Below are 15060 nucleotides of genomic sequence, written 5' to 3' on the forward strand. Positions count from 1 at the left end.
GATGCCTATTTCTAGTCCAAAATTCCAACAGTGATTTTGACTGGCCAACTCTTGAAGTCTCTCACTGTTCTCACACCCGCTAGCAGTAATTCCATCAACGCGTCATACCAAGCACGTCTAATTAAGTCTGGGGATTGTGTGGCCGAATGGTTAGCGCGTGTGTGTTGCATCATAAGGTCTGTCATTGAGTCAACTGGCGTGGTTTCGATTCCCCGGTTGTACGCGACAAGTAGTAGGGTCGCCTGTCCAGCCTCTTGGGTTTTCTTCTGGTCCTACGGTTTCCTCCCACTGCTAAGACACCTACGCGCAAGCGAATTATTGAAATGAAACTGAACCATATGTTAGTCACGAAATGACCTAGTTTGTGTCGAATGGACGTTAAACTCCATTTCTCTCTATAATATTACATCGCATGATGCCCTGTGCGTGCCCTATGGTGTTTTTTTTTTCAGGAAATACACCAAATTTGTCATACTTTTATTGGAAATAAATACGTAATAAATACTTTCGTGGAAATGTATATTTAAAGCTAACAAGTAATAGATGAATTATTTTATGAATTCTAAAGAAACGACAATGAATGTGTGCAATGAATTCCAATTTAACTATTATTCTCTTAAATATAAAATCTTATCTCCTGTAAACAAAAGATTCCGATTTACTAAAAATTTCAAAAAGAAGTATAACAATATATCACATACCTCTAATGTGTTATCACATTTACTGCAAAACTGTTCGAAATTTTAATTGCGAACTTCATTTAAAAAAAATATAGGGCAATGACGCAAAGCCTTGACCAATTTCAATATTGATAATCCTATATTTATACTTGAGGCTGTCGTGCCTAAACACACTTTAGCTTGAATCAACACCGTACAATAATTTACAATTTCGTCAATACCATTCATTTTACATTAGAATGTGCAATTGACAATGGATTAAGACTCGCTCAAAGTTCTGAAATTTGTCACTTTGATTCCAGTCTTGAAATAATTCCGCCATGTTGGTACTAGAATGGATGGGGGCATCTCAAATATTACACACTATGTAACACACACCTGAAACGTTTAAAACTGAGGTTGAGGATTTTTTCAAGGAAAACATACCAATTACACACCTTTCTTCTGCGAATCTAACAGAATGAAATTGAAAGTAAAGCTATGGATGTTTTTTTTTAATTCACAGAATTTGAATTTCATTCTTGGAAAGGATAATTAGTTATGTTAATGCCTCTTCATTTCTTGTGTTGTATTCATTGATCATTATAACGGCCTATGTTTTATCATTTTTTCCTGAAAAATATGGCGGCAGCACGCGAAAAAAATGAACAGTAACCGTAGTAAATTCTCGAAAAATAACAGAAAGTAGTAGGCCTACTACTGCAGTTTGAGTTTGAGAACTAGACACCCTGAATCAAAATCAGAAATGTGTGATTTTTCGAAACTCTGAAATCCTGTTGAGAATAGCACCACCCCATCCAATCGGTGTCTGTGATTCTTTTAAAACGGCGAAGAGCGAACGCCACAAAAAAAAGGGATAATGCGACTTATGACCTGGATTCCTTTATTTCCCACATATTTCTGCTATAAAAATTAGAACCACCGGGGAAATTCACAACGAAACGAAGAAATGCCATGAGCTGATAATACGAGAAGGCGTCTATTTTGAATGCCATTTAAAGACATGTCTTCTAATCACTCAATTCATTCAATATTCGCTTATATGTATTAATAATTCTAGGCTGTGCTTTATCCAGTAACTACATGCCCCTAAAAGTTTATATCTAAATTAGTTTAGAGTAATGATCACTTGTATTAGTACCAGTCTGACTAACAGTGTACCCTCTGCTCATTTTCCTCTCTCTCCCTCTCTCTTGATTCATCTACTGATTGGAAAATTTAATTCTTTTTAACAACTAATCAATCCAAACTACAGACACATCATATAATATTTATTTATAGAAGTGTATATAACTATCCTTATGAAAAATTCCTGTGGCTTCCTATATAATTTTGTGACCCAAATTAGAACCTCAGGGGTTTTTTTTTTGTCCCATCCGAAGGATTAGACACTGTATGGTCTTCTGTCATGCACCACTGACAAGCAGAAAAACATGCCAGAAAATCCTGATCAACTTTCTAGACACTGTATGACCCTCTGTCCTGCACCACTGACAAACATAAAAACATGCCAGAAAATCCGGATAAACTTTATTTGCCACCCTAAGATAGGACCTCATGGTTAGCAGCCCAGCCCGTAACTCGATCACTCAACCACTGTGGCTCCCTATTATTTGATCCTCGCTTATAGAGCAGCGATGAACTTAACCACTTGTAACTGATAAAATGCAACATATAGACAGCTCTAACATCTCAATTTCGCCTGCAGTGCTAGCGAGAAAAGTGGGCTTAGTTGTTAGGCTGGGTTGATAAACAGAGGTCCATCCACTGCTGTCAGGACAAATACATTACCCCTATAATATATAGATATAAATGGCTTTTAACATGAAACTCAAATATCATTATAATAATAAGTGTGTATTACTTATTCAATCAAGATGATGTAAACCCCACTTGAGTCTTCATGGCAGGCTATCTGTGGGACTTTAGTGGTCGAATCTATCGATTCCCCACTTGTATATATGACAAGGAGTAGGATCGCCTGTCCAAACTTGTGTGTTTCTCCAGATCATCCAGTTCCAGTTTCCTACCACAGCCAAAGAGCCGTACACACAAGCAAACTATATTGAAATAAAATAGTACCATATGTTAGTCCTGAAAGGGCCTAGTTTGTGTCAGTGGACTCTTTTATCTCTTTCTCTTGCTTTCTCTCCCCCCACCCCCCTCCAAGACCTCTATACACCATTGTGTCTACACCATTAGCCATTGTTTTAGGATTCCTTCATTAGAAACTGGCCAAAGTTTTTTCAGTGCTTTCCAAGCTGTGATACTGGTATTCTGGGTATAGGTATTACCAACATCATTTTCATTGCTGAGTGCTCCCCTTACAATACTTTGAGCCAATCGAGCGCACATACAAAGTTTTAAAAAACATAGTTCTGCGTCGGAAAGGGTTATGTATTTTAAATACCCTGATAAAATTTTTCCTGGTACGTTAACAATATCAAAATCTTTTGTTAATAAAACCAAATAACTCATCATAATGGCAGCTTCGAAAATATACAAAGAAAAGGAGAAGTCGCCAAAATCAATTATTGCTTCAAGCTTATAATCTTCCTCACTTGTGCTGTTTTTGTTATTGTTGTGAACTGTGTTTGAAGTTACAAGGATGTTTGCATCATTCATGTCACCGTGGATAAAACCTGTGAAAGAAAACAAAATAAATGTAGAACATAATACGCGCATACTTAAATGTGGTCAGTGTGGGCATAATTCTAAGTACAGTAGAAGAATTGCCGCTCATGTTTAAAATTTCTAAGAAGCTAACAAGATTTCTAACAAGTGTAATAACTCATGAAGTAATCGAAAACTGTTAAAAAAAAAAAACAATCTTCATTTCACTTCAGTAGGTGGACAGTCAAAATAAATTTCAGAACGATCAGATCATAATTGAAAATTTGACAGTGCTAAAAAGATTTTATCATAAAGGGGAATAACTCTGAAATCATTGAAAATCAAGACAGGCCAAAGATCACTAATGATTTCCCCATTGACTTTAATGTTAATTCTCGTCTCTTAGACCGGCTCTAACTTTTTCCCAAATTTTTGTTGGGTAGAACGCTTTCTACCACAGATGGAGCAACATGTGGCAACCTCTTGCCCAAAAGCATGTATGAGGTTCTCCATAGAAAACTTGAGATACACAAGCTGGAAGTGGAAACAAGTAAAAAAACATGCAATTTTTTACCCTAAATTTCAATCTAACCAACCTCTCAACTCTTGTATCCTTCCGCCTAAAAATCATGAATATTCACCAAAACCTGGCAGAAAATATATGTTCAAACCCTTTTATTCGAAAAAGGAAAAGGGAGAGAAAGACTAAAAATAACTTTCGCCCTACATTAGTGGGTGACTGCGTAGAAATATTTGGTGAGCTGTGTCCATATGTGGTGATATCACAGTGCATGGACATCATATTTATATGCACACAGCTGTCTAGAGCTGAAGTGGGGGGGTGGGAACTGATCTTGGGGCATCACAAAGGGGAAAATCTTCATTTATTAGGCTCCCTCTGGATGCCCCATCCATTTGTCCGAGCTCACCTCTGTGATCGTTTGGTTCCCTATTTTTATATGGAACCTTTTCAAACCAAAGGCATTTTAACAGTGTGATGACAGTACGTATAACTAGCCATTGTTTTAAAATAGAGGCACTGACCTTTTTGAAATTTTTCGTAACAGGACAGAACCTTTGAATCAAATTCTTGTATAACTGTTTGTAGTAAATGTCTATCATCGCCATCTTTAATAGGATGTAAATGTTGTAATAATTCAGGTATTACTTCCATACTCCAGTGACTAAATTCACATTCCCAACCAATAGGTCTGCTAACATTCTACAATTAAAAAAGGAATAATAATCGTAGACGAATCCTTGTTCCTGAAGGGTAGCCATGTTCTACCGTTTGGTGGAGCAAGCATAAAAAGCAAATACAATCCTACTATAGGAACCAGGGAATGGGTATGACATCATTGCAGCCATTTTGGAATTGTGCTACTTTTGAGTGATGTCTTTTTTGTCTCTTTTCTGCTTTAAGTTCTGTTTTTTTACATTATACTTCATGTCAATCGTAATTAGTGGAATCTTAGGCACCCCCACCCCCACCCCCCAACTCCCTCCACAAGAAAAGAGAGAGAAATAGGGTATAACATCCACTCAACACAAACTAGATCATTTCAGAACTAATATATGGTTCAATTTTATTTCAATAATTCGCTTCCACATAAGGGTTTTCAGTAGTGGTAGGAAACTGAGGGACCCGGAAAAAACCTGTGCACACTCACATACAAGCGAGAATTGAAACTATGTTCAGTGCCAGATTAATCATTAAGCAAAATAAGCATGTGCTTTGAGCATCATGGTTCTGCGGGCACCACATAATTTCTGCTTTGTTAGATGCAATATCTAAAATATTTATTTTTAAAATTTTAATTTTCAAATTGTTTTTTTGTCTTTTCATACTGTTACCTGTTTTGTAGCAATTAATAAAATCACAGAACCAGCGGCTGCCAGGCAGGATACGCCCACATTTTCGAGACATGGATAGAAAACAAGCTAAAACGAAAGTGATTTTTCCTACAATCAAGGGCCATAATTCAGGAAATTACAATTCGATATGCGCAAATATCGAAAGGAACCAAGATCTTTGGGTTATAAACTTACATTTCAAGTTTTAACAAAATCGGATAAAAATTGTGACCTCTATAGGGTCCACAACCTTAATATACCATATTTTTACGCAATTTGAGAACGAGGGGAGGCCATTTTTTCTGTCAGTTTAAGGCGGATTTTCACGAAATTCAAACTCAGCCGTCCTTAGAATGTAACGGTGATATCATTATACGTTTTTTTAAATCGGATAAAAATTATGACCTCTATAGGGTCCACAAGCTAAAAACGCGATTTTTCGTACAATCAGGGGCCATAATTCATTCAGTTACGGTCCGATACCTGCGAATATCGAAGTGAACTGAGATCTTTGGGTTAAAAACTTATATTTTAAGTTTCAACAAAATCGGATAAAAATCGTGACCTCTATAGGGTCCACAACCTTGATATACCATATTTTTACGCTATTTGAGAACGAAGGCCGGCCATTTTGTCTGTCAGTTTTGGGCCGATTTTCACGAAATTCAAACTCAACCGTCATTAGGGTTTAATGGTGATATAATAAAACGTTTTTGTAAATAGGATAAAAATTATGACCTCTATATGGTCCACAAGCTAAAAACGCGATTTGTCGTACAAAGGGGCCATAATTCATGAAGTTACGGTCCGATGTGCGCGAGTATCGAAAGGAACCGAGATCTTTGTTTTATAAACTAACATTTCAAGTTTCAACAAAATCGGATAAAAATTGTGACCTCTATAGGGTCCACAAGCTGAAAACGTGATTTTTCGTACAATCAAGGGCCATAATCCATGAAGTTTCGATCCGATACATGCCAATATCGAAAGCAGCCGAGATCTTTTGGGGATAAACCTAAATTTCAAGTTTCGTCAAAATCGGATAAGAATTGTGGCCTTTAGAGAGTCCACAAATTGTGGACGGACGGACGGACAGGGGCGACGGCATAATACGTCCACATGAAAATGTGGGCGTATAAAAACTCTATTCACATGCTTGGCCGTTGTTTGTGGTTTATTATTCTTTCAATTTTGAATTACATATGGGAGCACCAAAATCTTAGAGCCTCTGTGGATCTTGATCCAGCTCAGACCACTCTACTTGACTTAATGACAGATCTTATAGTTTCATGCACACACACTAAACAACTAGACTACCCCCAACCCCCTCACCCCCAAGAACACAAGAATTATCAAGAGCCTGGCAAGGGATAACGTATCGTTCGGATGGGACGAAAAAAAAAGGTCCTGTCTGGGCAAAATTACCCTCATAGCACACTGAATGGTGTATGCCCTTCTTCATTAGCTCTGTTGGAGCAGAACAGTAGGATGTTAAACACCATTTCATTTCCCTGTCGCCTGTACATTCTGCTTACCTCTGCTATTTTGATACTTCCATCTGACCTCGGCTATAGAATCTTGCGACTATGCACGGTAAATCTCCTAACGATGCCATTTTAAGAACTATTTTTTGTTAAGTGACAAGTTTTCCTAATCAGTAAACCTACGACCGTACCAAACGTCAGGTGGAAAGCGGAGATGCATATCAAGCTACATCGAACTGGCGAGCTACATGACATGATAAAGATCACAGAATCAGCCCAGGTTTGCTAAATGGTGCTTGAGAGAAATAGAAATTGTTTTTCAAAAGATAAATATAAATTATTTTCAAAATGGAAATTAAAATACAAAATATAAAACTGTAAGTTCAAAATTATAAATAAAAATTAATTTACGGAATTAAAAATTAATCTGACAATATTGTAAATTCAAAACAAAAATTAATAATTAATTTAATATTCTAAAAAATCAAAAATTAAGAATAGAAATGATTTTTTAAAATTAAAAGTAAAAATAGGAAGTTGAAAAAACAAAAATATTTGAGCTTCTGTATGCATTTTTGTTATTAATATTCTATTTACATGCAATATTTGATTTTACTGTCATATATTCACAATTATTAGATTTATAATTTACGCTTAGGATAACAATCAAGTGCACTATCCACCAAACTACCTATATAACTACTGCACTATTCCCCCAATATAAAATTTAGCCCAAATTACTTGCAGGGCCATAACTAGCCCAGAGCAATGAGGGGGGCGGGAAGTGTTCTCAAGGTTGTAAAATTGACGGACAATGTATATCTATTTCTTTTATGGTCAACAATTTATGATCAATGTTATAATTAAAAATCGTGCTTCATTGTTTAAACTACATTCCTGTGACAAATTGAAATCACAGTTTTATGACAACTGTCCTCTGTAACCTTTACATCTTTTCTAGCCAGATGCCACAATTAAAAAGGGAGAGAGTCTAAGTACACTCAACAAACACAAACTAGGTCATTTTGGAACTCACACATGGTTCCATTTCATTTCAATAATTTGCTTGCGTGTAGGGGTCTTTAGCAGTGGGAGGAAATCGGAGGACCAGGAGAAAACCCACAAAGTTGGACAGGCAACCCTACTCCTTGTCAATTACAACCACGGAATCGAAACCACACCAGTTGACTCAGTGACAGACCTTATGATACAACGCTCACGCGCTAACCATACGGCCATCCCCCCCCCCCCACACCCCACCACCCCATAAATAGACAGTATAAAACCTGCATATATGGTATATAATATGAAAATACGAAACAAAACGTATAATATCACATAACCAGACAGTATAAAACCCAATCAACAAACACAAACTAGGTCATTTCGGGACTAAAACATGGTTCAAATTTATTTTAATAATTTGCTTGCACATATGGGTCTTTAGCAGTGGGAGGAAACCTGAGGACCCGGAGAAAACCCACAAGGTTGGAAGGCAACTCTACTCCTTGTCACTCAAAACCACACCGCTTGACTCAATGATTAGACCTTCCCTTATTAAAGGAGCAAACCTCTAACTCGATAGAAACGAAGCTCCCAATTAAAATAGAGTAATTGTTTTCCAAATAACTCTTGTGTTTCATTATCTATAAAGTTTGAATGTTATATGGCTGTGAAAATATGGGGGAGAGAAGAGAGAGAGAGAGAGAGAGAAATGGGGTTTAACGTCCATTCGACACAAACTAGGTCATTTTGGGACAAACATATGGTTCCATTTTATTTCACTAATTCACTTGCGTGCAGGAGTCTTAGGCAGTAGGAGGAAACCGGAGGACAAGAGATTGGACAGGCAACCCTACTCCTTGTCACGTACAACCAGGAAATCGAATCCACACTAGTTGACTCAATGACAGAGACCATGACTGAATTTGGACTATTCACATATTTCACCAAACATAATCAATAAGAAATTACAATATATTTTACATCTTACATTTATTGTCCTTCCAGACCCAGGCTGCTATGAGGAAAATTTTGCCCGGACAGCGGCACTACGGCCAGCTCTTATATCGAATTTTAACTGTCAAGGGATCTTTTACATGCACGTTAACGTGTACACGGGACCTCGGTTTTTCATCCCATCCAAACGACTAGACAGCTGTCCTTGTCAGGCCATCCGTCCTGCATCACTGACATGGGGGAACCATGCCGGAAAATCTGGATGAACTTTCTCGGCCAATGCAGGGATCGAACCCCCGACCTCCAGGCTAGCGAGCTAGTGATGGAGAAAAGTAGGACGCTAAACTCCATTTCATTTCATTTCATGTACAACTCAAAATGTTGTTTCCAACCGTGATACAGCAATATATTTTATAAGACACTGTTGCACCAAAAGGTCATGTAATTATCAGTGAAGTAACTGACACTAAAAGAGTCACTTATTATACAACTACCAAACAGCTCTTACTACAGGGGTGTTGGATGGCCCAATGGTTACCACGTGCGCGCCGTATCATAAAGCCTGTCATTGAGTCAACTGGTGTGGTTTTGAATCCCCGGTTGTATGTGACAAGGGGGGTTGGATGGCTGAATGGTTAGCGTGCGCGCGCTGTATCATAAAGTCTGTCATTGAGTCGACTGGCGTGGTTTCGAATCCCCGGTTGTACGTGGCAAGGAGTAGGGTCGCCTGTCCAACCTCGAGGGTTTTCTCCGGGTCCTCCGGTTTCCTCCCACTGCTAAAGACCCCTACGCGCAAGCGAATTATGTAAATAAAATTAAACCATATGTTAGTCCCGAAATGACCTAGTTTGTGTCGAGTGGACGTTAAACCCCATTTCTCTCTCTCTCTCAGTACGTGACAAGGAGTAAGGTCGCCATTCCAACTTCGTGGGTGTTCTCTGTGTCCTCCGGTTTCCTCCCACTGCTAAAGCGAATTATTGAAATAAAATTAAATCATATGTTAGTCCCGAAATGACCTAGTTTGTGTCGAGTGGACGTTAAACCCCATTTCTCTCTTTTACTACAGCTCATCTACAAGTGTTTGGTAGTTCATCATAGTAAGTCACAAATATTACAATACCTTTAGTGCTACGTCCATTTTTCCAGCACATTCACCAATCTGGTAACAGAGATCCAGAGTCACAGGAACCGACTGCAGCAAAGTACCCGGTACATAGTTGAACAGACGAACTAAAAACCAGTTGTTACCATCTGAATAAAACAACAAACAGAGCTCTCATTTCACTCATATTTATCAGTCTTGATTGACTTTGAAGTGAAAGTCCTGGCTTTAAATGGCTTAAATACAAAATGAAATGGCTTAAATACAAAATGAAATGGCTTAAATACAAAATGAAATGAAAATGGGGTTTAACGTCCTACTTTTCTGCAAGAACAGGGCTAATGAAGACGGGCATATGCTATACATTTCCCATTTTGCCTGTGCAGCTGGACAGTGGCACTACAGCCAACTTTTGTTAACTTTGAACTTCACAGATTTTGGTTTTTGTCCCATCCTTTCCAGGCCCTAATTCCTGCAACTCTGACAATGGGAAATGAAGCCGAAAAATCACAGGGAAATTTGCCTGGTTAGCGAGCCAGCGTCTTACTCAGTGAGCCATCGTAACATCCAGGCTTAAAGGCGGAACTCACAAAATACACACACAAAAAGTCTATTTAAAATTACAGTGCTCGACATTTTGTTACATTTTATCTTTCGGTATTTTGATCATTTCATCTTGGTCTGGGGGTTTGGTGGCCGACTTGCGTCAAGTGGTGTGGTTTCAATTCCTGGCTTGTACGTTGCAAGGAGTAGGGTCAGCTGTCCAGCCTCATGGGTTTTTTCCGGGTCCACCAGTTTCCTCCCACTGCTAAAGACTCCTAAGCGCTAGCAAATTATTGAAATCATATTGAACCATGTTAGTCCCAAAATGACCCAGTTTATGTCAAATGGATGTTAAACCCTATCTCTCTTATAGGCATGTCTTAGATTTCAAGTGAGTGACCATCTGAGTACACACATAACAAAGATAGGTTGCCGGGCAACGAAACATACGCCCACAGCAGCTAAATCGTCCGGGCAGTCAACAAGTGTTGTCGCATATTTGTACTTCTTTCGGTAATGAAACATTTATAATACACTAAAATCTGATTAAGAGTAACAACTCATGAAGTCATCAGAAAACCATTAGAATTTGTTTGTTTTTTTATAAAGTTCTGCCCCATGCTAACGTTTAGTATACAAAACTTTTAATATCATGGATTTAGCTGTTCAAGTCATAAAAATTCATTGAAAATCAATATACTTGTTCGTCTCAAGCTCTTAAACTCTGTGTATCAATCTGAAGTCAATCGGATGATAACTTTAGCCTCTAGAGTGTCACAAGATTTTTCAAAGTGATCAAGGCCCATAACTGTAACAGTAATTATCGAAAATCACTGAAAATGAATAGACTTCTTTGTCTCATGACCATAAACACTGTGTATAAATTTAAAGTCAATCGGATATTGACTTTAGCCTCTAGAGCGTCCACAAGATTTTTCAAAGTGATCAAGAGCCATAACTCTGGCAGTAATTATCTGAAATCGCTGAAAATCAATAGGCTTCTTCGTCTCATGACCTTAAACACTGTGTATAAATTTAAAGTCAATCGGATATCAACTTTGACCTTTAGAGCGTCCACAAGATTTTTTGAAGTGATCAAGGGCCATAACTCTGGCAGTAATTATCGGAAATCGCTGAAAATCAATAGGCTTCTTCGTTTCATGACCTTAAACACTGTGTATAAATTCAAAGTCAATCGGATATTAACTTTACCCTCTAGAGCGTCCACAAGATTTTTTGAAGTGATCAAGGGCCATAACTCTGGCAGTAATTATCGGAAATCGCTGAAAATCAATAGGATTCTTCGTTTCATGGCCTTAAACAATGTATATATATTTAAAGTCAATCGGATATTAACTTTAGCCTCTAGAGTGTCCACAAGCAATTGTGGACGCCGGCCGGCCGGACCTACGGACGGGGGTGAGGACAATATACAACCACATTACAATGTGGGCGTATAAAAATAATATAAGATTTTAATTTGATTGAAAGAGTTGCTAGTTACTGTCAACCTGCACCAGCTTATGCACCAACAGCTATGTCTTTAAGGCAGTGGTGCTGCCCAACACCCCCTTTGTTGTTGTTCTTTAAATACTGTTGAAAGTCTGGTTTAAAGAAAGAGAAAGAGAGAGAGAGAGAGAGAGAGAGAGAGAGAGAGAGAGATGGGGTTTAACGTCCACTCAACACAAATTAGGTCATTTCGGGAAATTTTATTTCAATAACTCATTTGCGCGTAGGCCTAGGGGTCTTTAGCAGTGGGAGGAAACCGGAGGACTCAGAGAAAACCCTCGAGGTTGGACAGGCGACACTACTCCTTGTCACGTACAACTGGGGAATCGAAAACCAGCCAGGCCAGTTGACTCAATGACAGGTCTGGTTTAAAAGTCATTAACACAATCTGTACTACTCACTGATACTGTCCACTAATATCATTATTAGAAAATACAGACATGATCCAATTTAAAATGGACATTTGACCACAATAAACTGTTGTTGCATTTAAAGGCAGGAGCTGAATTCACCCTACATCGTTTGGTTAAAAAAGACCCAGCTTATATATATATATATACTTACCTTCTGATTTTAATAATTCCATCGACCAGTTATCTCCCTTTAGATTAGGCTGGGGTTTTGGTGTTTTTATTCCTATTCTTGATACTTCCTCTATCATAGTATGTTGAATATCTGAATATATTGAAAATGAAAATGGAAATGATATGAAATGAAATGCGGTTTATTTAACATCATACTGTTCTCATGTGACTGGGTAAATGAAGACAAGTATATGCCATACAATGTGACATGAGGGAAATTATTGTCAGACAGCGTAAAATGTTAATCATTGAACTCATTCACCTAATGAACATTTACATCAAGTTTAAACATTGTACCTCAATTAAAATCAGAGTTGTTATGTTCCAAAGTCTTGACGTATCAAACTGCTTATCGCTACTTGGCCTAAGCAGAAAATTTTCATCATCGAACTTAGTCAAGGTGATGATGAATCTATACTTTGAGTTTCATCTCTCTCACCCAATTACAGCCAAATTATTGTGTGAACCATGGTCTCAATCAAATTGCTTATTTCTGCTTAACTTAACGCATGATCAATCTCTGTCAAGGCATTCACCTAATAGACACCTACATCTACATCACTTAGAAGTAGGGTTATTGTGTTCCAATTTCTTGACCAATCAGATTGAAGACTCTACTTTACCTAAGCAGAAAATGCTTAGCATCAAACTTGGTTAAGTAAGGTATTGATTGATGTAATGAAACTATATACACAAAGATTCACCACTATCACTCAATTAGAATTAAAGCTGTCAAGCTCCAAAAGTCTCGACCAATTAAAAGGCAGGGGACATAAAATGACAGTAAATTAAAAGTAATAATGAAATTAGAATAAAATACAAATTTATACTAAAAATATTATATAACTGCTAATTATTGTGACTTTTTGTAATTTCAACTTGTATTCAAACAAAATCATGGAAATCGCATCTTAGCACAAAAATATAAACATTAAGATTTGAATTAAATTTGTCAATTTGGAATAAAGAATTATGGTACATTATCAAATATCGATATAAATTAGTGTCATATGAGTTGATATATTGGGTAGATTTGGGTAACTTATCACACATGCATTGAATTAACAATCATTGCCTTCATAATTACAAGGAAGTTGTTAGAATTCTGCTCCATACATTGGGAGATAGTATATTTATTTACTAGATTAGTAGTTGGAATTCCGCTCCATACACCACTTGTTCTTCAGCTTAAAAAACTTTTATTTTAAACATTTCATTTATTTTTTGTCGCACAAATACATATGCTACATTTTAAAATAAAAGATGCAGAGATCTAGATTAACAATTTGATTGAGATATTTACAATGCAGTGTGGGAATCATGACCCACGTAGCCTATAAAACTACATTACGATTATCTCATGAAACACACGGAAATAATCTGCCACGTGATGTAACGATAAGACAGCCTACAGACCTATTGCAGCAGTTTTCTGAGAAGAAACTGTATTGAGAATTTTTAAGGTGTATCCATGTCGATCGGTCCTGGTTATCTTACAGTTCCCATCAACAGTTTCGACGACTCCGATGTGATAATTTTTATCGTCATAGCTGTCTAGATTTTCCACCGATAAAACCTTTAATCCGTACACTTTTAAAACCAGTCGCTGTATATCTTCAATGTCCAATTTCGGTTTTAAGAACATTGTAGACCAACTCATATAGTAGCGTAGACTATTCGATGCTTGCGTGTACGAACTGGCAACAAAAAGTTCAGCGGAAATAACCCAGTTTAGAAACTAGAAGCATAAGAGGGCGGATACAGTTTTAAAAGGCTTTGATGCAAAACCAAAGTGTGGCCAAACGTATCATGGCAAATTTATTTTGGTGGATCATTATTCTTTCTTGTGGTTTTCTCCGAGACAAACATTAGTCCATAGTTACATTAAAACAGATTTTGTGACATTATAGGAGTAGAGTGAAATGAAATGAAATGGAGTTTTATAACGTCCTACTGTTCTGCTCCTAACCTGGGCTAATGAAGACGGGCATGCACCATACAGTGTGCTATGAGGGAAATTTTGCCCGGACAGCGGCACTACGGCCTACTCTTATATCGAATTCCAACTGCCAAGGGATCTTTTACGTGCACGCCAATGTGTACACGGGACCTCGGTTTTTCGTCCCATCCGAACGACTAGACAGCTTTCCTTGTCAGCCCCTCCGTCCTGCATCACTGACAAGGGAGAACCACGAAGGAAAATCTGGATGAACTTTCTCGGCCAATGCAGGGATCGAACACCCGACCTCCAGGCTAGCGAGCTATAGCGTCTTACCCACTTCGCCACGTGATCCCCAAAGTATAGAGTAGATAAGAATAGAATAGAATAGCCTAGAATAGAATAGAAGTTCTTTTGAAGCAATATTATAGTATGGATTTTTTTATGTTTACATATATATATATATATAAACACAGTTATATTTTAATCCCCCAATTATTCGGTCTGTATCCTGGTTGCTGTTGGGGATCACGTGACTAAGACGCTGGCTCGCTAGTCTGGAGGTCGGGTGTTCGATCGTTGCATTGGCCGAGAAAGTTCATTCAGATTTCCCGGCGGCCCGGGTTTCCCCTTGTCAGTGATGCAGGATGGAGGTCCCGTGTATACATTGGCGTGCACGTAAAAGATCCCTTGGCAGTTGGAATTCGATATAAGAGTAGGCTGTAGCGCCGCTGCCCGGTCAAAATTTCCCTCATAGCACACTCCGTCTTCATTAGCCCAGGTTACAAGCAGA

The 15060-nt window shown here is 37.9% G+C and overlaps 1 protein-coding gene across 1 annotated transcript in view; it reads right to left on the minus strand.

Annotated features, from left to right (window-relative positions):
* Positions 1–14033, minus strand: part of LOC126814431 (hydroxylysine kinase) — a 29882-nt gene extending 15849 nt beyond the window's left edge. The window contains exons 1-5 of the mRNA XM_050539529.2: positions 13745–14033; positions 12309–12419; positions 9711–9841; positions 4338–4515; positions 702–3322 (exon numbers count right to left, since the gene is read on the minus strand). Coding sequence (XP_050395486.1) covers positions 2871–3322; positions 4338–4515; positions 9711–9841; positions 12309–12419; positions 13745–13988 — 1116 coding nt within the window. The 5' untranslated portion in view covers positions 13989–14033 and the 3' untranslated portion in view covers positions 702–2870. The remainder of the gene's footprint in view (positions 1–701; positions 3323–4337; positions 4516–9710; positions 9842–12308; positions 12420–13744) is intronic.
* Positions 14034–15060: the final 1027 nt, after the last annotated feature.

This window comes from Patella vulgata, chromosome 3, assembly GCF_932274485.2.
Source record: "Patella vulgata chromosome 3, xgPatVulg1.2, whole genome shotgun sequence".
Taxonomy (NCBI): domain Eukaryota; kingdom Metazoa; phylum Mollusca; class Gastropoda; family Patellidae; genus Patella; species Patella vulgata.